A 27,810-nucleotide genomic window follows, 5' to 3' on the forward strand; every position below is an offset into this window, starting at 1 on the left:
CTTCATTTCGAACGCTTCAGAATGAGTTATCTGATTTCACTTTCTACTAAAGTTTTTGTTAACTATTTAATCCCAGGTCATTCGCCTTTAAATGGAACAACCATAATTACTGGGAAATAAAAGCATTGTCACTTCTTGAGCTTGGATGGAATCAGATAATAATAAGTTCCCTCAACTTTGTAATGCCTGGTTGAGTGCTATAAACCAAAAGAAATAGATATATGCTATATTAGACTCAGTACTATACAATTTTCCAAGTCAATATGATCTGATAGGATAAATAAAATATTTTATATAATATACTGTCTTTTACAGTATATTACATTGTTGTTGGCTTTATATTATTGACTTTGCTGATTATAAGCATTTTATTTTTGCTTTGTTGCTTTTTTCATATTCAGATATATAAACAATCCATGGAAAATCTTTTGCCCACTCCCACAAAATCTCATTACACTTTCAACTTGCGGGATTTTTCACGTGTCATCCGGGGCTGCTTGCTCATTGAAAGAGATGCCGTGCAGAACAAGCACACTATGATCCGTCTGTTTGTGCATGAGGTTCTCCGAGTGTTTTATGATCGTCTCATTAATGATAATGACCGATGCTGGCTGTTCACTTTAACCAAAAATGTTATAAGAGACCATTTTAAAGAATCATTTGATAGTATCTTTTCACATTTGAGGAAAGGGAATGCACCAGTGAGTATATTTAGTGATTAAAAATATATTAAGTTAAAACAATCCAATAGCATGAATTATTACAATCAACTTATCTTTGAAAGAATACTATTACTTCTTTTTTTTTTTAACATCTTTATTGGAGTATAATTGCTTTACAATGGTGTGTTAGTTTCTGCTTTATAACAAACTATTATTTCTTAATGATCATATTCTTTTAACTTTCCTCATAGATAGGTATTTATATTGAGAAGATTTGCTTTCAGAGGAATTATGTGTATAACATAGAAGTTATATGATAGGGATTGAATGATATAATAGATATAAGGTGCTTAACATGGTGACCATCCCTTAGTAATGACTCACAAAATGGGAGTTGCTCAGAATGACTTTTCCTGCCCCTGGGGGCAAAAAGCTTATATGATAGAAAAAACTGTTTTCTTTTTACTTCCTAAGGGTATAATATAATTTCAGGTGTTAATTTTACAAGTATATTATTTACTATCCTAATATTTAAAAGAATTATCTAATTGATAATCATCCCATAACATAGATAAAACAAAATTTTGTGTAACATTTTCTTAAATTTATTTTAGAAAAAAATTTTAAACTTTCTTAAATTTATTTCAGAAAAATTTTTGTTTTCAAATTATTTTAGAAAAAATTTTAATATAATTTGTTGATTTCCATTTTATAGGTAACTGAAGAGGACTTAAGAAATCTCATGTTTGGTGACTATATGAATCCTGACCTTGAAGGAGATGACAGAGTTTATATTGAAATTCCAAATATTCATGATTTTAGTGACATCGTGGAGCAATGCTTAGATGAGTATAATCAAACTCACAAAACAAGAATGAATCTTGTCATTTTTAGGTACCTATATTTGGTATTGATGATTAAAATTACTGTTTATAAAATTTTATTGTGAAATATTTAAAATGTACGAAAAGATAAAACTATGATGAACAACCTTGTACCCATCACCCAGCTTGAGACATAAAATACTAAACACAATATTGTAAATCAAATATACTTTGATTTAAAAAAAAAGGGCATAAAATACTAGCAATTTATTTGAAGTCCCTTGGGTAGCCAGCCCTCCCTCACTGCATCCCTATTGTACCATACGGGGATAAAAAGAAACTCATGTGTTTCTTTGTGTGTGTTCCTAAACATATATGCAATCTTATTTTGCATGTCGCATACTGTGCACATTCCTCTGCAAGTTGGTTTATTCTAGATTGTTTGTGAAATTCACAGAAGATGAATTATTACTACTGTATTGCACTGCATTGTATAATTTTAACAGGATGTAGTCATTCTTCTGAGATAGACTTCTAGGTAATTTCTAGTTTATGTAATTAAAAAAATGGTTTGAACATTCATGTCTCCTTAGTTACATGTGTAAGAACTTCTCTAGGCTATATTCTTAGAAATGGAATTATTGTGTCATGGTATGTAAGCATCTTCTACTTTACTAAGTTTTGCCAAAGTATCTTCAAAAATAATTATTGTTTTTAAGAGCTTCCATTGTTTCTCACCCTTCACAACACTTAGGATAGCCAGACTTGGTAAGTTTTGTCAGTCGAAGGAGAGTGGAATGGTATCTGACTGTGACTTTAGTTTTTTTCTTGTTTTTTTTTTAACATCTTTATTGGAGTATAACTGCTTTACAATGGTATGTTAGTTTCTGCTTTATAACAAAGTGGATCAGTTTATATCCCTGTATCTCTTCCCTCTTGCGTCTCCCTCCCTCCCACCCTCCCTATCCCACCCCTCTAGGTGGTCACAAAGCACCGAGCTGATCTCCCTGTGCTATGCGGCTGCTTCCCACTAGCTATCTATTTTAATTTGATAGTGTATATATGTCCATGCCACTCTCTCACTTTGTCCCATCTTACCCTTCCCCCTCCCCATATCCTCAAGTCCATTCTCTAGTAGGTCTGCGTCTTTATTCCTGTCTTGCCGCTAGGTTCTTCATGACCATTTTTTTGTTTGTTTTTTAGATTCCATGTATATGTGTTAGCATACGGTATTTGTTTTTCTCTTTCTGACTTACTTCACTCTGTATGACAGACTCTGGGTTCATCCACCTCACTACAAATAACTCAATTTCATTTCTTTTTATGGCTGAGTAATATTCCATTGTATATATGTGCCACATATTCTTTATCCATTCATCTGTTGATGGACACTTAGGTTGCTTCTATATCCTGGCTATCGTAAATAGAGCTGCAATGAATGTTGTAGTACATGACACTTCTTGAATTATGGTTTTCTCAGGGTATATGCCCAGTAGTGGGATTGCTGGGTTGTATGGTAGTTCTATTTTGAGTTTTTTAAGGAACCGCCGTACTGTTCTCCATAGTAGCTGTATCAATTTACATTCCCACCAACAGTGCAAGAGGGTTCCCTTTTCTCAACGCCCTCTCCAGCATTTATTGTTTGTAGATTTTTTTTTTTTTTTTTTTTTTTTTGCGGTACGCGGGCCTCTCACTGCTGTGGCCTCTCCCGTTGTGGAGCACAGGCTCCAGACGCGCAGGCCCAGCGGCCATGGCCCACGGGCCCAGCCGCTCCGCGGCATGTGGGATCCTCCCAGACCGGGGCACGAACCCGCGTCCCCTGCATCGGCAGGCGGACTCTCAACCACTGCGCCACCAGGGAAGCCCTGTTTGTAGATTTTTTGATGATGACCATTCTGACCAGTGTGAGATGATATCTCCTTGCAGTTTTGATTTGCATTTCTCTAATGATTAATGATGTTGAGCATTCTTTCATGTGTTTGTTGGCAATCTGTATATCTTCTTTGGAGAAATGTCTATTTAGGTCTTCTGCCCATTTTTGGATTGGGTTGTTTGTTTTTTTGATATTGAGCTGCATGTGCTGCTTGTAAATTTTGGAGATTAATCCTTTGTCAGTTGCTTCATTTGCAAATATTTTCTCCCATTCTGAGGGTTCGTCTTGTTCATGGTTTCCTTTGCTGTGCAAAAGCTCTTAAGTTTCATTAGGTCCCATTTTTTTATTTTTGTTTTTATTTCCATTTCTCTAGGAGGTGGGTCAAAAATAATCTTGCTGTGATTTATGTCATAGAGTGTTCTGCCTATGTTTTCCTCTAAGAGTTTGATAGTTTCTGGCCTTACATTTAGGTCTTTAATCCATTTTGAGCTTATTTTTGTGTATGATGTTAGGGAGTGATCTAATCTCATTCTTTTACATGTAGCTGTCCAGCTTTCCCAGCACCATTTATTGAAGAGACTGTCTTTTCTCCACTGTATATTTTTGCCTCCTTTATCAAAGATAAGGTGACCATACATGCATGGGTTTATCTCTGGGCTTTCTATCCTGTTCCATTGATCTATATTTCTGTTTTTGTGCCAGTACCATACTGTCTTGATTACTGTAGCTTTGTAGTATAGTCTGAAGTCCAGGAGCCTGTTTCCTCCAGCTCCATTTTTCTGTCTCAAGATTGCTTTGGCTATTCCGGATCTTTTGTGTTTCCATGCAAATTGTGAAATTTTTTGTTCTAGTTCTGTGAAAAATGTCAGTGGTAGTTTGATAGGGATTGCATGGAATCTGTAGATTGCTTTGGGTAGTATAGTCATTTTCACAATGTTAAGTCTTCCAATCCAAGAACATGGTATATCTCTCCATCTATTTGTATCATCTTTAATTTCTTTCATCAGTGTCTTATACTTTTCTGCATACAGGTCTTTTGTCTCCTTATGTAGGTTTATTCCTAGATATTTTATTCTTTTTGTTGCAATGGTAAATGGGAGTGTTTTCTTGATTTCACTTTCAGATTTTTCATCATTAGTGTATAGGAATGCAAGAGATTTCTGTGCATTAATTTTGTATCCTGCTACTTTACCAAATACATTGATTAGCTCTAGTAGTTTTCTGGTAGCATCTTTTGGATTCTCTATGTATAGTATCATGTCATCTGCAAATAGTGACAGCTTTACTTCTTCTTTTCCAATTTGGATTCCTTTTATTTCTCTTTTTCTCTGATTGCTGTGGCTAAAACTTCCAAAACTATGTTGAGTAATAGTGGTGAGAGTGGGCAACCTTGTCTTGTTCCTGATCTTAGTGGAAATGGTTTCAGTTTTTCATCATTGAGAACGATGTTGGCTGTGGGTTTGTCATATATGGCCTTTATTATGTTGAGGTAAGTTCCCTCTATGCCTACTTTGTGACTTTAGTTTTAATTCCCCTAATTACTAGTGAGGCTACGTTTCCTGAATTTACTATTTTGTATATAACTGATTTTCTATTTCTCACATAGAAATCCCAGTATTAAAAGATTGAATAAATTTTGGGGGTTTTTTGTTTTGTTTTGTTATTAGCCAAACTGTGTGGCTTGTGGGATCTTAGTTCCCCAACCAGGGATTGAACCTGGGCCCTTGTGAAAGCCCAGAGTCCTAACCGCTGGACCACCAGGGAATTCCCAAAGAAATGTTTTTAATAAAAGCAATAATATACTCCCAGTATAAATGATTACCATTACATTTTATTTTTATAATTTGTATAGTACCTTTCCTGAATTTGTACCTCAAATAGTTTTCCTTTACATCAAATGATCCAATTGCAACTGCATTTGAAAAATCATGCTTTTTGATGATTACCTCTTTAAAATTGGGATAGTAATATATGGGGCAGCAAGGTCCATTTTTCTAGGAAAGCAAAATGATACTTATGTGTAAATATACATTTATATTCATATTTTCAAGTATAATAATATCGATATTTCATAGGTATGTATTGGAACATTTATCACGAATATGTCGAATTCTAAAGCAGTCTGGTGGAAATGCTTTGCTTGTTGGACTTGGAGGAAGTGGTCGTCAATCTTTAACTCGTCTGGCTACATCCATGGCAAAAATGCAAATTTTCCAACCAGAAATTTCTAAGAGCTATGGTATGAATGAATGGAGAGAGGACCTGAAGGTAAAATTGTGAGCAAATCTAGTGTCTAAAATAATATCAGTGCATTATTTTTTTAACATCTTTATTGGAGTATAATTGCTTTACAGTGGTGTGTTAGTTTCTGCTGTATAACAAAGTGAATCAGCTATACATATACATATATCCCCATATCCCCTCCTTCTTGCATCTCCCTTCCACCCTCCTTATCCCACCCCTCTAGGTGATCGCAAAGCACTGAGCTGATCTCCCTGTGCTATGTGGCTGCTTCCCACTAGCTGTCTATTTTACATTTGGTAGTGTATATATGTCCATGCCACTCTCTCACTTCGTCCCAGCTTACCCTTCCCCCACCCTGTGTCCTCAAGTCCATTCTCTACGTCTGCGTCTTTATTCCTGTCCTGCCCCTAGGTTCTTCAGAACCATTTTTTTTTTTAGATTCTACATATATGTGTTACAATGCATTATTTTATCTGTAAAGAGAGAGCCAACCTGTATAGCTGTGTGCTAAATACACTGGTGATGATGATAATAATATTATCCCTAGAGCAGTTACTGTGTGTGCTGAGCACTGTTTTAAGTTCTTTATATACATGCTGTCACTCTATAGGTATGACAGTTCAATGCAGCAGGTATGGTTGTCTCTGTGTTTTACTGATGAGGAAACTGAAGTTGAGAGAAGGTATGCACAGCAGAGCAGGATTTATGACTTAAGTCTTATCCACTGCTGTTACCATGGCTGCTGCTGATTTTACCTTTATTCTAGTTCAGAGAGGCCTTATTTCAGGTAAATGTATGTTTTCCAGTAGACTTAAATATGAACCTCAATGAGGATGATGATGTCATTAATGTTGTCAAATCTTAATAGTTTCTTTGGAGCTGTGTTGCTGTTCCAGTAACAAATAGAATAGTGGAGTGCATACTTGGGGCTTCATCCTCATGTGCCTAGGGCTCTGCAGGCCCCAGAAGAGAGATGACCTAAAGTGGAAAAAAATAAGAGAGACATTACTGGACTTTTTAAACTTTCTCTGACCCTGACATACTAAAATTCTACATCCTAAAAGTTAGTGTAGAGAACTGGTCTTTATATCTTCGATCTTAGATGGACAGAGATTCTTTCTGTTTTCAAATCCATCTCAGTCCCTGAAGTAAGACTCTGAATCAATGAGTATGTCTAAGGGGTGGGCAAACTGGCCAGTTGGAGTCTCCCACCAAAAGGGTGGGAGAAATGGAGGCCCAGATTGAGAGCCCCACCAAAATGGAAGAGGTACTACTCTAAATTTGAGATGTTATCAAAAGAAAGGAAAGCAAAACCAACAGATTTCCACCAGATTCTGGTTATAAGTACATTTTTATTTTAAGGTTCTATTAAGGAATGTGGGCATGAGGGGCCAGAAGACAGTCTTTCTAATCACGGACACTCAGATTAAAGAGGAAGCTTTTCTAGAGGATATCGACAGTGTGCTCAATACTGGAGAAGTACCTAATATTTTTGCAGCAGATGAAAAACAAGAAGTGATGGAGGTAAGTGCTTTTTAGGGAGTGCTGCTCCCAACATGTCTTGAAGCTTTTCTGCTCTTCAGGATAAATATATCTTGTGCAGAGGATTTTGGTAATTGAAAAATTAATGTATACTATTTTAATACTTTTTTGGTGAATTTTAAACAGCTTCGATAGTTAGACAGAGTTTTAATTCATTTTTTCCATAATGATGACAGTGTGTTTCATCCATTTGATCTTATTTAGCATGTTTTCTGAGTGATTAGAGATTTAAAATCATATCTTAGGGTTACAGTGATATGAGAAAATATAGCTTTAAAACACTTGATTAGCTTTTATGGTTTACCACGGGTTAGTAAAATTTTCAAATTTTAACAAAACTACTTGTATTAATTCTGATGTATCTGAGAGTCATGCTTTGTGATTTAATTGACAAAAAAATACATTTTTGAAGCACCCACTACTTCAGATGTCCTGACCTTTGACCCCCATTTCTAAGATCTTCCCATACAAGAGTTCAGCTAGTAATTTCCCCTTTCATGTACCGTAACTACTTTTACACACAGATTTTATCACTCACACCAGGATGCTTCATTCCAGCCTCTAGTGATAGCATGTGGAGTAAAATGGTTTCACCCTGGTTGTTCAAGCACCCTGCTTTGTTTGTCTATGGAATGAAACTGTTATATACACAAAACAGTTCCTCCTACACAGCGTTGTTGTGAGTTCTGAGGATCAAGTGAAATAAGGCACTTATGGAATGTAAGGCACTTATGGAATGTCAGGCGCTTAGAAAGCCCTCAGTAAATCTGATACATTACCAGTTCATGGCCTGGCGTGGCTAAGGCTGCTAAAGAATCGTAATTCTCCTAATTTATAGGATAAATTCATCCCCCACACTCCTACCCAAGGAATAGGACACCTTGGGGAGTGGGATTTTCTAAGCTTTGCAAGGCTTTTCTGCTCACTGTAGCTATTGTTTACCTTTTCTTCTCATCACTTTGCTACAAAACTTTTCCATTGCTTCACTCTTTTATGGTATGACCCAACAGTAGCCTTAAGAACTTCTTTCCTTCATATTCCACCCTAGGAACACCGTATCAGTTTTTCCACAAGGAAATAGTCATGGTCAGAACTCAGGGGTACCAAAATGCATTCCTGTTTTTGCTTGCTTTATACTAATTTTTAAAGATATAAAAGGTAATTAAAAGAAGTTATATTAATTTCTTTACATACCCTGCATCCCACTTTGAAGACCACTTTGCTTATTTCATCCATCTGGCAAACATTTTACTGTAAACCTCACTTCCTATAACTGACCTGTGTAGCTTGGCCCTGGTACTGCCTAGAGGGCACCTCTTATAGACTCAGCACATCTCTCTGACGTCAACATCAGCGTTCTAGACTCAGAACCTCTGAGTTCTAGAAACCTCTGTTTCCTGACTACCTTTTCCACTGTTCCATTTGCACTCCTTGCAGAATTAAATTATTGCAGTATTTTTCTCAGTGTAGCAGTGACTTATTTACCACATTTAGTGATATTTTCTCAGTTCCCTTTTAAAATTGTGATTCATCTTTGAAATAATTCATCATTCCTTCTTTTAAACTCTGCTTTCTCTGGACTGCTATGAAATTTCATTCAGTTTGTTTCCTATCTCCCTAATTATTCCTTCAGTAACTAGTCTTTTTCTTGCTCCCCAGAATCAGTTGTGCTCCCAAAGTGTGTGTGTGTGTGTGTGTGTGTGTGCGCGTGTGCGTGTGGATATTACTCCCTACTTCTACTCTAGAAGCATTAACCAATATTTCTGTGTAAATAACCCCTATATTTATATCACCATCCTGGCCCTTTCATGAACTCTTGTTCTACAGTTACAACCATGTATTACCTTTCTCTCTCTGAATGTCCCCCTGTTAACTCAGAGTTAATGCAGGTAGACCACCTGAACATAATTTCATAGATTGACACTGATCATAATAGTCGTAATTTGAGAATTACTGTCAGAATGAATATACAGAGTTGACTTACCGTTTCCCATAGATATAGCTATCATATATCTATAGTAGAGAATTCTTTTAGAAATAAATTCATTGTTATAACATTGGAAATTGTATGATCATTGTGACCACTCCCTAAATTTGCTATTGAAAAAATTTTAAATCTATTTATAAGATAATTTATTGACTATGAAACCTTTTCTGCTTTGAACAAGGAGAAAGGTAGGATATAAAAAGCTGAAAGGTACTTACCTGTGTGGAAAGAACTATTTTAAGTATTCACATGTAATGGCTTTTTGATTCCTCAACAATCCTTTGATATAGGTACTCTTTTCCCCATTTTACAGATGAGGAAACTAAGGTACAGAGAGGTTAAGTAACTTGCCTTCAGGTCACGTAGGTAATCAGCTGCAAGCAGGGATTTGAATTCAAGAAGTCTGGTTCTAGAGCCATTATTCCTAACCACATGTAAGATGCCTTTCTCATATAGAGATATACAAGGGAAGAAAATTAAAAATGACCTATAATCTCATTACCAAACAACTCTATTAACATTTCAAAAAATACAAATATTATAAGAATAAAATTAGATAATTCAAACAGCATAAGAACGTCCAAAATGGAAAAAAAAATGATATAAACCAAGAAGCATGTCCAAGATAAAATATAAAGGCCTCTCTCTCACTCTCCCTTAAGTCCATCTCACCCAAAGTAACCACTATTAATAGTTCTTTGTGATTGCTTCCATAAAAAAGTGTGTATGTGCTCACACATATGCACCTATATATTTTTTAATTTAACAAAAAGGATCATATTATACATACTGTTGCACAGTTTGTTCTTGCATTTATTTTATCTTGCTGATCTTGCCATAGCACATGTTGATGCATCTCATTATTTTTAACAGTTGTATAAAATTACAATATATGGATGTTTAATAATGGTTTTATTTTTTATTATTTTTAAAATATTTATTTATTTATTTGGCTGTACCGGGTCTTAGTTGCGGCACACAGGATCTCAGTTGTGGCATCAGGCTCTAGTTCCCTGACCAGGGATCGAACCCAGGCCCTCTGAGTTGGGAGCGTGGAGTCTTAACCAGTGGACCACCAGGGAAGTCCCTATAATGTTTTTAACTGGACACTTTAGTTGTTTATATTTTTTCCTCCTAAAAACAATGTTGAATTATAGTCCCACACATATATCTTGGTGAACTTTTGTATTTTTATAAGTTAAATTTTTGTCAGATATTTGTTTTTAAATTATAGAATTACGGAATTGAAAGTAGTCTTCTAAGTGCAAGCTATGACAAAACCATTATTTTGATACAAAAGCAAAAATTTAAAGATATTTATAAGGGGAGTAATAAAAATTCTTAATATTCCAATATCTAGTAATCTTATCAGCATACCTGTTTTTATTTATGAGGTTTTTTCTGGTATTCCCTAGGGTGTTCATCCTGTGGCTCAGGCTGGCAATAAACACGATGAATTCAGTCCCTTAGCGCTGTTTGCTTTCTTTGTGAATCGCTGCAAAGATAATCTTCATGTTGTAGTGGCCTTTAGTCCCATTGGAGATGCCTTTCGAAATTACTTGAGGCAGTTCCCATCCCTCATCAATTGCTGTACCATTGACTGGTTTCAGGTTTGTAATTTGGGGGGGAAGGACAACTAAATCTTTTGGAATTTTGCTGAAATCTTACTCAACCTCTATTAATTTACATTCATCAAGTGTTTCTTGATCACTTACTCTAATGGCAGCACCAGGGACTGGTAAGACTACATGATCCCCAAAAGGAGCTCACACTCTAGACTGGAAGACAAAAAAGGCAGTCAGCAAATGAGCAGTCAACAATTATATAAAAGAGCCATAGTCTTGGTGTGGGAAATGTGTACTTATTAAGGCAGTGACTCTCTGAAATAGGAAAATGAATTCGTTACATAGAGGAGGGGGTGTATAAGGAACCAGCAGAATGTATTTTATATATACATATATATATATATATACACACACACACGTATATGTGTAAAGATATATATATAGAGAGAGAGATATTTATCTATCTATACATATATTTACTATAAGGAATTGGCTCACATGATTATGGAGGCTGACATGTTCCAAGATTTGCAGCTGGCAAGCTGGAGACCCACAAGAGCTGACGGTATGTAGTTCCAGTGTGAAGGCCAGCAAGCTTGAGACCTAGGAAGAAATGATATTTCCATCTGAGTCCAAAGGCAGGAAAAAACTGGTGTTCCTGCTTGAAGGCCATCAGGCAGGAGGAAGTCCTCCTTACCTGAGGGAGCGTCAGCCTTTTTGTTCTATTCAGGCCTTCAACTGATTGGATGAGGCTCACTCACATTAGGGAGAGTAGCCTGCTTTACTCAGTCTGTTCATTTAAATATTGAACCCATCCAAAAATGCACCTCACAGAAACACCCAGAATAATGTTTGACCAAATATATGGGCACCCTTTGGCCCATAGCAAGTTGACACATAAAATTAACTATCACAAGATGTTAGTACGTGCAAAGGTGGAACAGTGGGGAGAGCATGGCTCATTTGGGCAAATAGTTTGGTATGGCTGACTGGCAATGAGGGCAGCAGAAGTTAAGTTGGAGCTTTAAGTGGGTGCCAGGCTATAAAGGAATTTGTAAATGTGCCTAGGAATTTGGTTTTATCCCAAAGACATTGTGGAGGCATTAACATATGTTTAGCTAATCAATATTTTAGGAATAACCCAAAACACTTGGAGGCTATATGGTGGATGATTTGGAGTGGGGCAAAACAAGAAACAGGAAGACCAACTTGGTGGCAATTTCAGTCATGCCAGCAGCAAATGATGCAGGCCACCACCTCATTTAAACAAGGCAAATCGTCACTGCCTGTGTAAAACCGTTAAGTATTTATGCTCTTGAGAAGGGTAGCTCCTGGTGCCTTCTATTTGTTTGTTTTATGCCTAATAGAATGTGGACTATAGATTGACCCTGGATAATTTCTTTTAAAGATAAATTTCTGATACTAATTTGTTTTATTCTCTCTTGCCTATTTATCAATTGCATGTTTGAAAAACTAATTCTACCCTTTTGAGGATTGCAATATGTTTCAGCTAGTGGATGTTTTAGTGTTTATACAACAATAAAAGCTGTGTGAAACAGTTTTGCTTTATGCAAACTATATCTTAATATTGCTTCCATTAAGTAGCCCCAAACCAGAACCAAACAAACAAATGAACAAAGCCTGTCCAACCATAAGTTTTTCTTTTGTGAAATCTTATAAATACAATTCTACGACTTCTGGATTTTTTTTTTATAACCATGAGGCTTTCTGTTCTGTTATATGTGATTCATACTTGTTGGGGGAAATTTTTTAAAAGGTGGAACTAGGAGTTGCAAATAGATAAGGGAGATTAAGTGGATAACAGAGAGGAACAGAGATTTTATAGTGGAACATTGGGGTTATAGAACCTGTGTCAGGGGCGCTGATGACATTGTTTGGGGCCTGGCTCTTTTAAGCTCAGGAAGTGAGTGTAAACCACTGTGTCACATAGTCAGGAAGTCATTGACTTTTTGGATAGATCTCTGTTCTCCCAAGTAGGGTGTACTCTCACCAGAGGTGCCAAAACAACTCAGAGGATAACGGAAGGATTTACTGGAATATTCGCTTTTGTATGAAATATTTCACATGGATTAACATTGACACCCTTGCTCAGTTTGTACGTCAAGTGGCCATGTGTCACAGATGGTATGCAAGGTACCCTGAGGGATTCCTGCAATGAACTAAAAATTGAAGATACATAATGCAGTTGTATGTGGATAGTAAGAGAATGTCATAAACCAGTAGCAGCTAGCTCAAGCTCTGTGTCAGCTACATTATAAGGCAAAAACAATGACTACTTAACAAGATCTGGTAAGACATTGGTAAAAACAAATTTAAGCAGGCTATTTGGAATATGGATTTATATCAACTGTTTAAATAATAAAGGTTATCCCCAGGGTGTGTCGTGACTTGCAGTATTAGCTTATGATAGCGTGGTTACCTATCAACAGCCATTTTCTACCGACTCCATCTTTGCTGACAGAATTCTGATTTTGTTTGGGAAATCACTATCCATGTAGCCATGTATAATAGGGATTCATTCCTGGTCGGTCTAAGTCAGCATTGGTGCTCTCACTCCTCTTACTGTTGACCATTTTACACATGAGCCTGTTCATGACCCATTGCTTGCCAATGGATCTGGATTTAAAGTCTACCAGGGAGCTTTTGGGAGAAGCTTTCTCAGTATAAAAAGAGTTACATGATCGGAAAAGTCATATGACACTTATTTTGGCATTTTACAAAAATTCATTTATCTTAATAATCTTTAGATACCTCTTTTGAGGTTTAAAAAATATATATTAGTACAGTAATACCATATGCATATAATCTGTTAATAAGTATGTGCACACTGGTAGTATGTGCTTAAAACTTTTTTTTACTAATAGGGTGCTTGATCAAAAAAGTTTGACTTTTACCAGGATAGAGGGCCAGACACTGAAAAAATTGATCTTAAAATGCATATGGTCTACTATAAAGAAAAAAATTACAAGCATCTTGTTGAATCTAAATGAAATGAAGTTTGGAAAATACTCTAATGAGAAAATGGAGATTAATTACTCATTTAACATAAATTATTTCATTGAATAAATATTTCAAGTATTTATTTGACAAGAACTCTTTTAGGCACTGAAGATACCAGCAGTGAGGAAGAAGTCCTTGCTTTTGTGGACTTTACATTTTAGTGGTGAGTCAGGGAGACAGACAAAAACAAATAAATATATATGTCAGATATTGGTAAGTGCTAAGAAAAAATTCAGGATAATGGAAAGAGTAATGAGGGAAGGAATGCTGTTTTAGAAAGAGTGCATTGGGAAGACCTTCCTGGTAAATTGGCATTTGCACAGAGATGTGAAAGAGTGAACCACATGGAGGTCTAGGTGGGGAGGGTTCTAGTCAGAGGGACAGCAAATCCAATGGCCCAGAGGCAGAAGCACACTTGGTATATTCTAGGAAAAGCAAAGGAACCATTTCACTGAGATGGGGAATACTGGAAGAAAAGTGAATTTGTGAGGAAGAAAATCAAATGTTCAACTTTGGATGTTATAACAGGTAGGAATTATAATGGGCTGCTAGTAACAGAAACCCAAACTAAACACATAGGCTTTTTTTTCTTTTCCTCTCTCATATAGAAAAAAAATTGAAGGTAAGCAGACTGGGACGTTTGTGACTTAACAAAGTCATCAGAATCCCATGTTCTTCTTTTTTTTTTTTTTTTTTTTTTTTTTTTTTGCTGTACGCAGGCCTCTCCGGAGCACAGGCTCCGGACGCACAGGCCCAGCGGCCACGGCCCACGGGCCCAGCCGCTCCGCGGCACGCGGGATCCTCCCGGACCGGACACGAACCCGCGTCCCCTGCATTGGCAGGCGGACTCTCAACCACTGCGCCACCAGGGAAGCCCCCCCATGTTCTTCTTTACTATCCTTAGCATGTGGTTTCCATCTTCAGAGTCATCATATGGTCTAATGTGGCTGCTACATCTCCAGCTTTCACATCTGTGCTACGGAAACGAAGTAGAATAATGGAAAGTAGGGCAAAAAGGACCCATGCCAGCTCTATGTCATTCTCTAGAGAGCTTGCTTATATGTCATTATTTACTCTGAATTGCAAAGGAGTCTAGGAAATGTGGTATTATAACTGGGCATATTGCTATCTAGAATAAAATTGGAGTCCTAAGGAAAGGGGGCTGATAGGTATTAGGAGAGCAACTAAGCAGCCTGTGCCGTTGTCCTACTAAATTTGGGGTGCCTACTAGATGTCCAAGTGGAAGAGTTAGGGAAGCAGTGTAGTATATCTTTGATATGTAAATTATTATCTACCTTTCCTTTATATTGCGTTATCTTTAATTTTACTGTATAAAATATTTATTAGATCTTTCATTGTGCCCTTAATCCCCCTAATTCTATTTTCCCTATTAAGGTTTTAATTTTCTCAACCCCAAATTCTTCTCACACAGGAAGACAATTTATATAACTGAAGTGTGACTAATCGTCTTAACTTTTATTTGCTTTTCGTTTTCTTATTTTTAGCCATGGCCGGAAGACGCTCTTGAACTTGTAGCTGTGAAATTCTTAGAAACACTGGAGCTTACTGAAGTTGAACGACGAGAGATAGTTCCAATCTGCAAACACTTTCACACTTCCATTATGCATCTTTCAGAAAGGTTAATATTAATAAATTTTACAATAATGCCTTGTATTTTAAAGCATCTTTTTTTGTGAAAGCCTAAAATTTTAATAAGATTTCTATGGCTTCTAAGTCTCTCCAATCATTTAATAAGTTAAGACTTGTAAGTAATAGAAAGCTACTTGATCTAGGTTTCACAAAGAGAGGAATTTATTACAAAGATACAGGGATACCTTACAAAGTTTAAGGGAAAGAATACAGCTGTATCTTAGAAGTGACTGGAAGCAGGAGTTAAAAAGCCACCACAAACCCAGAAATGCTTTTTCTCTGTTTCTCATCCCTGTTTCTCTTGGGGCATCTGCTTTCTTCTTTCTCTTTACAGACTGAACTTTTTACTTCCCAGTATATATGGAGGAAACTGTGTGCCTCTCGATTCTCAATTTTACTTCTTGCAATTCCAGCTGTAGCAGAGATTGATTGGCTGTTTCCAGCTCTCTAGTCTCAATTTATTCCAAAATATGATTAGCCTTGTTTGTGTCCAGTGCCCAATCCTGCTCTGATCTGCTGTGGTTATGGTGGCAGGTTTCACAGAACAAACATTGCTCTTGGGGCACTGGTTGGAAGTTCTCAGACAAGGAGGGAGATGGTTGGTGGGCTGTGGATGCCTTAAAAGTATAAGCTTTACCTCTGTTCATCTCTGAGATCCTCATTTCAAAGATGCTCATAGTATATTGCCAGAGTTTTACAGCCAGCTAGCATGTTTGGCTTGGACAGTTAACACCAATCAGTGGGCTCTAGTCTACATACTTGCTGTGAAACATCATTGCATCCATTGTTTTTATGTGTATGGGTAGTAGTCTCATATTTCTGGCCAAACCCTGTTCAACCAACATGTGACACGTGTGCAAGGAATGATGACTCATTCTTGCTATGCTATCTGCAGTCCCCTTTCCTACTATACTTTTGTACAGTATCTTGGGTCTCTTAGATCCTCCTGGCATATGAAACATGTAAAAAGACCTACCTATATCTTTCTTGCTATAGTTCTCTTTTGAGACATATCTTTGTTGATTTGTGCTTTTTAACTACACCATTGATATTTTGTAGACAAGATATTAGGAAATGGTTCTGTGTAAAATTCTAGGATTTTGTAAACTTCAAGTATTCAGCAGCCTCTGAATAAAATTAACCTTTATTCTTAAATGTTTGTTGTTAATGCTATGTCGAATTTACTTCTTACTCTGTAAAACCCATTACTTATAGTAAGATATGCTATCTGCCTCTCTTTTAGGTTCTTGCACACATTAGGACGACATAACTATGTTACTGCTACTTCTTACCTTGAACTTATTGCCTCATTTCGACAGCTTTTGACTAAGAGGCAACAAGCTGTAATGGAAGCAAAACAGCGATATGTGAATGGACTTGACAAATTAGCTTTTGCTGAGTCTCAGGTAAATTTGAGGAGCTGCTCAAATGGTAATACATAATGGGAAATAGAAGAGCTATAATTTATTGAGAATATATTATGTGCCAGGTACTGTGTTATGTGCTTCATGTGCATTCCTTCAATTATTCCTCATAACAACTCCATGAGGTAGACACTTTTATGATCCTCATTTTACAGATGAGTAAAGTGAATTTTACAGAAGTTCACTGAGTTTCCCAGACCACACAGACTCAAATACACCCAGTTTTATTCTTAATTTTTTGGCATTTGGAGAGAATATAATGTCAGGGTTGACTTTTTATTGTAATAGCTGGTTAAATATAAGATTGGGTTTTTTTTTAAATGAGTCAAGTGCTAGTAATACTTATTAGTATTATTTCAACATAGGCAACAGAGTGTTGGGGTGGTCTGGACGCACTGTATACCAGGCACATAGTATAATAGGGATAGCCCGAGCTGCCACCTTTTTTCTACCTGATTTTCTTCCTCAACAACTGCATTCTTCCACTGCCCTGTCATACTCAAGGAAGATAAAGTCTTTTGTGAAGAAAACTGGCCACAGTCTCATGGTTTTGTTTATCATGTAAAGAACTGGAAAAAAAAAGTTAAGGTTTTCTGTCCCCAGTACCTTATGATACATTTAAGTTTCAATTTTCTCTGTTTGGCTTCCATAGCTATTGTAGTTATGAAAACTAATGACAAATTGTTTACTTAGGTTGGTGAAATGAAAATAGAGCTTGTTCAGTTACAGCCCAAATTGGAGGAAGCTAAAATTGAAAACGCACATATGATGCAGGTAAAGTATCCTGAATTTTTAAAAACTGATGTCAGAGGACAATTGAAATATGTAAAATCAGCCTTGAAAATAAGCCTTAATTTTTTTGCCACTAGATCTTAGGGATGTTACCCTTTTCAGTTGACTCATTGGGTTCCGTGTGGTTTCTGTTGTTTTTGAAGAGAGATGGGGAGCCCATTACCAAATTAGGTCACGTGTATTTACATTTCTCCTCATTTTATCCTTCAAAATGATATGTCGGATTCCCTAATCTTCAAATGTTCTTTTGTCTCTAGGATAGAGAAAGCATTAGGATGTTTAAGGAAATGTCTTTATTTCTTTCTTTCTTTTCTTTAGATTATTGAGAAAGAATCTGCACAAGTGGAAGCAAAAAGAGAGTTTGTGAAATTTGATGAAGAGATAGCCAGCGGAAAGGCTGAAGAAGCCCAAGCTCTGAAAAATGAGTGTGAAAGTGATCTAGCTGAGGCGATTCCAGCTTTGGAAGCAGCTCTGTCTGCACTGGATACACTAAAGGCGAGTGTTTGAATTAGCTTGTGTTTCATCAACAAAGTAAAACTGCATAGAGACACTTGGTTAATTCGGTGTAGTTCACTTTCAGTGGGTGGTATTATATTTTTTTTGTCCAGTCAAATGAAACTTGACTCTTAACAATTCCTTTTTGCTATACTGTTATCTTATATTTTTTGCTTTTCATGTATTATTTATAATTTTCATTCAGGATATTCCAGTGGGAATGGAATAATCTCCAAGAGGCCACAGTGGTTCTGTACATGGACCAGGAGGCATATGTTAAATAGAATGTTGAGCTACCTTTCTGCAGCCTTCTGGACATGCATGTACAGCAAAACCTAAAGATCATTTCCAATATAGATGTGGGTCACACCTGTCTGCATTACACTGTGTTGTGTATGACTCTACAGGGTCTTTAGGCAAAACCAGAATAACCTCACCAAACAGAGCAGAGAGACCAGCTTCTGTTGACTAGGGAGGCCCAGTGTAGTATGGAAGTTCAGGATATTCAGACCCCATTCTTTGCCTTTTTTCCTAATCAATGCCCTAACTCAGGGGTCCCCAGCCCCCAGGCCGTAGACCGCTACTGGTCCGCAGCCTGTTAGGAATGTGGCCGCACAGCAGAAGGTGAGCGGCGGGCAGACGAAGCTTCATCTGCCGATCTGCATCGGTCGCATTACCGCCTGAACCATGGCTTGCAGTATCAACTGAACCATCCCCCGGCCACCCTCCACCCCCCATCTGTGGAAAAATAGTCTTCCATGAAACCGGTCCCTGGTGCCAGAAAGTTTAGGGACTGCTACAACTTTCACATAAGATACCTGACAAGATGGCGAGCTCAACCTATCAGTAATTCAGCATCTTCAGGATCAAACTCTATATCTGATTTTCAGTTATATCAGACTTGTAGTTGTAAGACTTAAGATTGTGTTAGGTCATTTATATTTAGAAACTGTCACTGTGCTGTGAACCAGGAATTTAACCAGAATTTTAATATTAAAATTCTGAGCTTATTATTTTCTTCATGTCTGCTCTCTGTCACATTTAAAAGCCACATTCTACCCAGTAGTCTTTATTCATTCTCTCCTTAGACGTTTATCACAGGAGCCAATCATTTTGACAAAGTTTGTTTTTAATAGACACTCCATTCTAGACGACCATAAGCATGAATTTAGGTAACTTTTATCACTGTGTACCATGGACTTTCAGTACTGTATCCTCTGATACTCACAGGATTCTTGATGCCTTTAAACACCACCAGTTCAAGTTATCAGTATCAGGTTTCCCTTTCAGTTGTTTGTACCCTTCCTAGTATCAAATACTGTATTATAGAAAAGAGTTAGGGTTCAGTTGCAGAGAAGTGAATTGACTATTTAGTGTTAGCAGAGATTCTTTAGGGAATTTTATAAATAAATTACAGAATTCTTGGAAGAGCTAAGTAAATAGATTCTAGGCCGAGCTGCCAGGAATGACTCACAAAGCTAAACTGAGGCACTAATCTACCAGAGGAATGATCCCTCTGAGTTGGAAGCCTGCAGAGCCTTCTTACAGAGCCATATTGCCTCCACCATAATCCATATCAGCAAAACAGATGCCTCGTGCCCTGAGTCTCCTCACTTATTCATTCTGAATTCTAGTATCACTCAAGTGATCTGATGGTAGGACCTAACGACCTCCCACAACTCTAGCTGCATGGGAAACTAAGATAAATTTTTAGCTTTCCAGCAATTGCAAGGGTAGTCAGAAGGATACTGGAGTGGATAATAACTAACTGAATCAGTTGTGTCTGTCGTAATAATATATACCTTTTTAGAAAATAAGTTTGGAATTGGAACTTACCTCTTCTTTCATTTTTGGTGGGTAAAGCTAACATGTAAGCAAATATAGAATTAAGTCTTTATTTAACTTAGGGTTATTAACGTGGATTCCATGTGTGGGCTTGGCATGTGACTATATAAAAATTTTGTGCATGTGCGCAAAAATATTTTCTCTGGAATATTCTTAGCTGTCACCATATTCTCATAAGGACCTATGAACTCTCAAACACTTGGGAATCATTGGTTTACTGTACTTAAGTTCTCTTTTGTTAATTCTTTCATAACCATGCAAAGCAAAAAACAATTAGTTTCAAATGAAAATTTATGCTTTTATTATTCTCCAACATTATTTTTGAAACTCTTATTATTTAAAAGTAGGCTATTCTGAAGATACCCTGTTTTCTTTTTATTTAGCCAGCTGACATTACAATTGTGAAGTCAATGAAGAATCCTCCATCTGGTGTTAAACTAGTTATGGCAGCTGTTTGTGTTATGAAAGATATAAAACCAGAAAAAGTTTCAGATCCTTCAGGAACTGGAGGCAAGGTAATAACTAGACACAGATTTATATCATATTCATGAATGTACAGAACACTGTACAGCAACTATTATCAAATTGAATGTCAACAGTACCCAGTTCAGGGCAGATATATTGTTTTCCAGATTATATGTATCCTAGATAAAGCTAAGGCAGTATAGCATCAGAAAAATGTAGTTCCGGTTGTTTCCATCTCCTTTTCTGTCTATGCGGAACTCCCCACTGTCATGGGGTGGGGTTGAATGAACGGTGAGACACCTGTGCTTTTCCAGCTAAGAGTCTCAAGAATGTGATATGGTTATATAGGTGTTTCTGAGCATTCAAAAAATTCTGCTGTTAAGCAGTACAGTGACATTGTTAAAAGCATTTGCTCTGGAGCCAGAATGTCTATATTCAGAAATTCTGACCCTCCTAGCAATGTGACCCTGGGGATGATGCTTAACCTCTGTGGAACTCTGTAAAAAGAGGATTGTCATAGTACCTGCCTCACAAAGTTAATGCAAGGATTAGATTAGTTAATACATATAAAGCTCTTACGTATAAGGCCTTATAAACAGTAACCTGTTTATAATAATAAATATTACATATTTATTACTAAATGTTAGTTGTTGTTATTACAATTATTATTCAAAGGTATCTCCCTTAAAAAAGATGGTGTAACATCTATCCTAAACTAAATTTATAGACTTATTTTCTTTTCAGGTTTTTACAATACCTAGGTTTGAATTCCTGAATTGGAGAATTGGGATTTTTTTTTTTGGCCATTCTATCCTTCGTTGACATAATAAAGATAAAGAAAATAAATAGGCTCTTACCTTAACAAGTTATTCTCACGCACACACAGATAGACATACACATACACCCCATCAGGCTTCTGAAATTAATAAAAAGAATGTTCAGCTACTTATTTAACACCTTTTATTAGCACAAGTACCATGTGCTTTATCTTATAACTGACAGAGCAGTGTATAATCTTTGTCTTTCTGCTTTCTCTTCTCTATTCCACTTGGGAAGTCTAGGTAGGTGAGGAGATTTTCTATAAGAAAAATATTTGCTACCTGTTTTAGTCCATTTGGGCTACTATAACAAGTTACCACAGATAGGGGTGGCTTATATATAACAAAAATTTATTTCTCACACTTCTGGAGGCTGGGAAGTCCAAAATCAAGACTACAGTAGATTCAGTGTCTGGTGAGGGTTCACTTCCTGATTTATAGACTACCATCTCTTTGTTGTGTCCTCACATAGTGGATGGGTGAGGGACCTCTCTGAGGTCTATTTCTCACACCAAAGACCACCTCCCAAAGACCCCACCTCCAAATACTATTACACTGGGGAGTAGGCTTCAGCATACGAATTTGGGGAAAGGACACAAACTTTCAGTCTATGGCACTACCTTTCTGGTTTGAAAGTCAAGATTAATGGAAAATAAAAGTTGAAATTAAAAAAATATATTTTCTTATATGAAAATTGTGATGGTGTTTATACCAGCTGCTTTTCTTAAGTTTTCTAAAGAGAAATAATCATATCTTTTGCCTTCTAATGTTTAATTTTTAATAATAAAGTCAATATATAAGTTCATATACATATTTTAAATATTTGATATGCTTAACATGTTCTCAGGGAGAGAAGTCTCTTTATTTCATTTCCAAGGAGATGTAGGTTTATATTTTGAAAGTACAGTGTATAGTTTCTCTGGATTAATATATCTTAAACCTCAAGAAGAAAAGTTTTATATCAAGCATATTTAATTGCACATCTAATAAATTTCCATAAATTTTATTTATAGATATTGGATTACTGGGGACCTAGCAAAAAACTTCTGGGAGATATGAATTTCCTAAGAGATTTGAGAGAATATGACAAGGACAACATTCCGGTGAGTTTCATTGGATTTTTTCTACAAATGTAATTTTGCCAAGATGTATAAAATCTTTAACATTTTGCAATATTATATAAAACGTAAGAAGATAGTCTGTCTTTAGAATTAAGATAATAAATAAATGAATATTATATTTATTAATGACTATTATGAATTCTCATAATACATAAAACCTCTCCTCTTTCAGACCATCAAAAGTCATTGAATAAATTACTGTTTTAGTGTATTATTGACATGAAAGAGTTCTCCAAGTGCCTTATAATAGTTTATTTCTTAATAAATTGGATATACAAATTTGTGAGGTAAAAAAGTATAGTTGTTTTTCATCCAAACTTCTATTTATTTATGTTTAATTGTTCTTCCTTATTTCCATATGTTTTCCCAAACTACACAAGTCTTTTAATTTTTTTGGAAGAAATACCTTGTTTCACTATCTGTAATAAGTTTGCATATTTTGCTCACAAATATGACTGCTACAATTATGCTTATTTTAAAAATATCTCAAAGTACTCACCTTGGTTTTTAAAGACAACATAACTTTTTTATATACTTTTTTTTTTACTGTGTATGATTAATTTTTCATCTATGGTTGCGTGATATATGTTGAAATCTTAAGATCTAAATCTTTGTTTTATAGGTGACTGTTATGCAGAAGATTCGTGGTGAATACTTAACAAACCCTGAATTTGATCCCCCTAAGGTTGCTAAAGCTTCCTCTGCAGCTGAGGGTCTGTGTAAGTGGATCATGGCTATGGAAGTGTATGACAGAGTTGCAAAGGTATTTTGAGGATCAGCGCATCCATTTTGTGTTGAAATATTCCCATAAGTTAAAATCTATGCCGATATTTACTAGTTAAGAAGTTTCTAAAAGTGATACCACAAAGAATTTGTCCTGCTGCAGCATAATCATCAGACATTAACTGAGTATCTAGTACATGAAGAGAATACTTATGTGTGACATAACCTGTTTGGGACTAGTGTAAGTGAGAGCAGGGATGATCATTGGAGTTGGCCAGACTGACCTATAGCTACAGGGACCTGGGGCAAAAGAGAATTAAGTTTTATGAGGGGACTGCAGAAGCAAAGAAAAATCCAAAACACCAAGGGCAAAGTGGCAGATTAAAATCTTGATGCAAAGGTCAGAAGTAAAAAATTCCAGTAGGGTTAAGAGGCGGAGCGTGGAATCAAGCCATGGCATGCAGTGATAGGGAGTCTTTTTTGGAGTACCCACTGAGGCCAAATTCCTGGGAGAGTAGAGAATGGTTAAGAGCATTTTGTAAATTTGACTAGCAAAGGACCAAGGAAACACTGGCGTTGTCCTCAGGAGCTTGCAGAATTCTACCAAGGGGAGCAGGAAATATAAATAAAAATACCCATGGAAATACATGATAGCATGTGTTTAGAACAACCTCAGAGTGTAGGATGAGTGATCAGGCTGTAATGATTGAGAAGATATTCTTAATAAGGTATATGTACCTGTAGAGAGGTACAGACTGTGACTGTAAATTTCAGGGGAGTAGACCTTTATACACCTGTTAAAGAAATAAAATTAATTTTTTAAATAAATTCACTTTATTTTTATTTATTTTTGGCTGCGCACAGGCTCTCTGTAGTTGCGGTGAGTGGGGGCTACTCTTTGTTGCGGTGCGCAGGCTTCTCACTGCGGTGGCTTCTCTTGTTGTGGCACATGGGCTCAGTAGTTGTGGCTCATGGGCTCTAGAATGCAGGCTCAGCAGCTGTGGCGCACAGGCCTAGTTGCTCCGTGGCATGTGGGATCTTCCTGGACCAGGGTTCGAACCCGTGTCCCCTGCATTGGCAGGCAGATTCTTAACCACAGCGCCACCAGGGAAGCCCTAAAATTAATTTTAATGGATGTTCTTCCATTTGAACATCTTGTCCCTCCCCATAGTAATCTCAGCAGGTCGGCAAGCTCTCAACTCAGCTAATTAACACATGTGGAATCTTCTGGATCCTTTCTATAAAGCTGAGAATCTAAGGTATTCAGGTTGTTTTCTGACTTTCCACTCTACACCTCCACATGCTATTTTAATTCTGATGCACCTGTCTCATGTTTTTATGGAGGGGTTGAAGGGAGATATCCAGCAAGGTCTTCTTCAAAGTCCAAAGTAGAAAGTGGAGCTTCCTAATTCAATATCTGATCATTTTATTATTATTATTTTTTTGTCTGCACTGGGTCTTGGTTGCTGTGTGCAGGCTTTCTCTAATTGCAGTGAGTGGGGGCTACTATTCGTTGCAGTTCACAGGCTTCTCATTGCAGTGGCTTCTCTTGTTGCGGGGCAGGGGCTCTAGGCACACAGGCTTCAGTAGTTGTGGTTCGTGAGCTCTAGAGAGCAGACTCAGTAGTTGTGGTGCGGCTTAGTTGCTCTGTGGCATTTGGGATCTTTCCAGACCAGGGCTCGAACCTGTGTCCCCTACATTAGCAGGAGGATTCTTTTTTTTTTTTTTTTTTTTTTTTTTGCAGTATGCAGGCCTGTCACTGCTGTGGCCTCTCCCGTTGCAGAGCACAGGCTCTGGACGTGCAGGCTTAGCGGCCATGGCTCACGGGCCTAGCCGCTCCGCGGCATGTGGGATCTTCCCAGTCTGGGGCACGAACCCGTGTCCCCTGCATCAGCAGGCGGACTCTCAACCACTGCGCCACCAGGGGAGCCTGGCAGGAGGATTCTTAACCACTGCACTACCAGGGGAGCCCCAATATCCGATTCTTTGCCTCACTCTTCCTCTTACCCTTCAGCTCATTCACAGCAATGTACCAGAAGACTTAGGTCTCCCTTCTTTCAAATGGACATATGCTCTCTTTGGTCATCTTGTAAATTCCTTCTACTGGTGGCTTATAGTACACTCTGATCAAGTTGGCCGAACCCATTCTTGATATATTGATACTAATGAGCATAATAAAATAAGAAATTTAGAAAATTCTTTTTCTCTCAACAAAGTGTCACTTTTCAAGATTTGTTGAGGAAAATTCAGTTTTGGTAGTGAAGCTGAACACCGAGACTTTATTTCTCTTTGTATTACTGCTACTGTCTTAATCCCCTCAAGGCAAATGTAAGCCTCAGCTGACTGGGAAGACATTGAGAATTTCCAAGCTGACTTGGAAATGGCAAAAAAAAAAAAAAAAAAAAAGCACTTTCATGTATTTTTAAGCATTTGTAACTCCTGTTACATGTTTTTCTATTTTTTTTGCAGCAGTTGAATGGCAACTTCTCATTATTTTGCTATATATTATGCTATTCTTGCTACATATTATGACATTTTTATTAGTCCAGAATAACTTGCCTATTTTATAGATAACTGTTTGCTAGTCCAGAATGATTTTATATATTTTATAAGACATAGAAATATATTTTACTTTTCTGCATATAAAAATATGATGTAAGATTTAAGGCATTTAAAATTTGTATAATTCATTGTTATAAGTGATAAATGTATTTATAATCATAAATAAACATTTAAAATTCATAATATCTATAAAGGATTATGTCGATTGTCAGTTTTATATAGTACACATTATAGCTGCATATATTGTTCCCAAACAGGTAGTGGCTCCTAAGAAAGCCCGCTTAACAGAAGCTCAGAAGTCCTTAGCTGAGACAATGGAGCTTTTGAATCAGAAGAGAGCAGAACTAGCAGAAGTAGAACATCATCTGGAAAATTTACAAGCAACATTTCTTGAGAAAACTGAGGAAAAGGCTCGTTTAGAAGACCAGGTGGAACTCTGTGCTAAGAAACTTGAAAGAGCCTCAAAACTAATTGGAGGACTAGGTGGAGAAAAATCAAGGTCAGATTTCTACTCCTTTTAACAATATTTTACAAGGTCGGGCTTGAATATGTGACTTTCTTTGGATATTTATTATGATTACTGATTTTTAAATGGCTGGTTGAGATTGTGGGACTTTCTATAAAGTACCTGGCTAAGCTTCTCCTAACAGAATATCAATGTCAAGGATGGTGTTTGCAACTTGCTTTCAAATGTTAAAAAAGAGAGAGAGAGAGAGAGAAAGAAGCAAATAAAACAAATGGTAATTTTTAAGTGGTGAGTATGTGGGTGATCATTGTGCAATTCTTTCCAATTTTATGTATGTTAAAATTTTTCATAATAAAATGGGAGGGAGTAGTGGATATATGGTTCATTTTGTTAAATTTATTTCGGATAACTGACTTGATACAACAAAGCCAGTTAGCTTTATTTTAATCTATTTATTTGTACTGGCCAGCCAACTGTCATAGTTATTAACTACATTTGTTGAATGAATAGCATGATAAAGTTACATACTTTTGACAATACTTTGTAAGGTAGATTGGATGGTTTTGTAATGCACTTTTTATTGTAAAGGTTTCATTAAATGCAAAAAAATATCAACCTTAGCATTAGTATGTCAGCTGCTATACAACTTAAATGTAATTTTTGGTAATGAATTGCAAATGTTCCTATGTTTTTCAGGAACAAATAGCAGGGCCACTAGACCAAATCATCCTGATTAAAATTATTAGACAAAATGCTGGTGGTTTTTTTGTTTTGCTTATTCTGAAAGAACAAGTCGTGTAAGAAATGCCTAATATTCTAATAATCAAAGGTAGATTATCATTTGTATAACATAGATATATATTATAGCATGTTAGAGCTAGAAGGGACCCAACCTCCTTGCTTATAGATAAGCAAGTGCCCAACATTTCATGGCATTTTGTTATAGAGTTTGGACTAGAAGCCCCTAGCCCTTTCAATTACTATCATAGATCATTCTCTATGATGAGGCTATTTTGCCTTTGATTAATCTCCCAGATGGTCTCAAGCTGCAGATGACCTTCAGATAGTATATGAAAATTTGACTGGTGATGTCTTAGTATCAGCAGGAGTAATAGCCTACCTTGGTGCTTTCACTGCTGGCTTTCGACAAACATGTACAGAAGATTGGAGCATGTTGTGCAAGGTAATGGTTTTATATTTCATAAGTTTCTTTATATAGAACACTTAAAGTATGTGTTGGGGTATCTGGGGGGAAAAGATGATAATAAAAACAGAGAAGGGGAGAAATGACTGAAAATATGGGGTTTTTCTTTTTTTCTTCTTGTTTGATCAGTAAAATACTTCCATAGTCCAACTTTCCTTTCAGTTTTCTTTTTGTTCTTTAGAATTATTAAACAATATCTAATAACAAATCAGTATTTTAATGTTAACAATATTTCAATCAACAAGACAAGAGAAAACATCAAAAGAAATTTGTTTATTTCTTACAGCAAAAAAAAATCCCATGTTCAGAGGAGTTCTCATTGAGTAAGACCCTGGGTGATCCAGTAAAAATTAGAGCTTGGAATATTGCTGGATTGCCTACAGATACTTTCTCCATAGACAATGGAGTGATTGTTAATAACTCCAGGCGTTGGTAAGGAACATAAAGTATTTATTTTTCAATTATTTTATTTTAAGATTTTCAAATATAGAGAAAAGTTGAAAGGATTTTAAAGTGCCTGTATAGCT

The 27,810-nt window shown here is 36.6% G+C and overlaps 1 protein-coding gene across 1 annotated transcript in view; it reads left to right on the forward strand.

Moving 5' to 3' along the window:
• Positions 1-27,810, forward strand: part of DNAH12 (dynein axonemal heavy chain 12) — a 226,431-nt gene that overhangs the window by 153,774 nt on the left and 44,847 nt on the right. The window contains exons 42-56 of the mRNA XM_060308393.1: positions 402-701; positions 1,378-1,556; positions 5,435-5,627; positions 6,966-7,127; positions 10,548-10,742; positions 15,224-15,357; positions 16,612-16,774; positions 17,486-17,566; positions 17,903-18,079; positions 20,308-20,439; positions 22,221-22,310; positions 22,951-23,091; positions 25,871-26,112; positions 27,115-27,262; positions 27,570-27,715. Coding sequence (XP_060164376.1) covers positions 402-701; positions 1,378-1,556; positions 5,435-5,627; positions 6,966-7,127; positions 10,548-10,742; positions 15,224-15,357; positions 16,612-16,774; positions 17,486-17,566; positions 17,903-18,079; positions 20,308-20,439; positions 22,221-22,310; positions 22,951-23,091; positions 25,871-26,112; positions 27,115-27,262; positions 27,570-27,715 — 2,483 coding nt within the window. The remainder of the gene's footprint in view (positions 1-401; positions 702-1,377; positions 1,557-5,434; positions 5,628-6,965; positions 7,128-10,547; positions 10,743-15,223; positions 15,358-16,611; positions 16,775-17,485; positions 17,567-17,902; positions 18,080-20,307; positions 20,440-22,220; positions 22,311-22,950; positions 23,092-25,870; positions 26,113-27,114; positions 27,263-27,569; positions 27,716-27,810) is intronic.

This window comes from Globicephala melas, chromosome 11, assembly GCF_963455315.2.
Source record: "Globicephala melas chromosome 11, mGloMel1.2, whole genome shotgun sequence".
NCBI classification, from domain to species: domain Eukaryota; kingdom Metazoa; phylum Chordata; class Mammalia; order Artiodactyla; family Delphinidae; genus Globicephala; species Globicephala melas.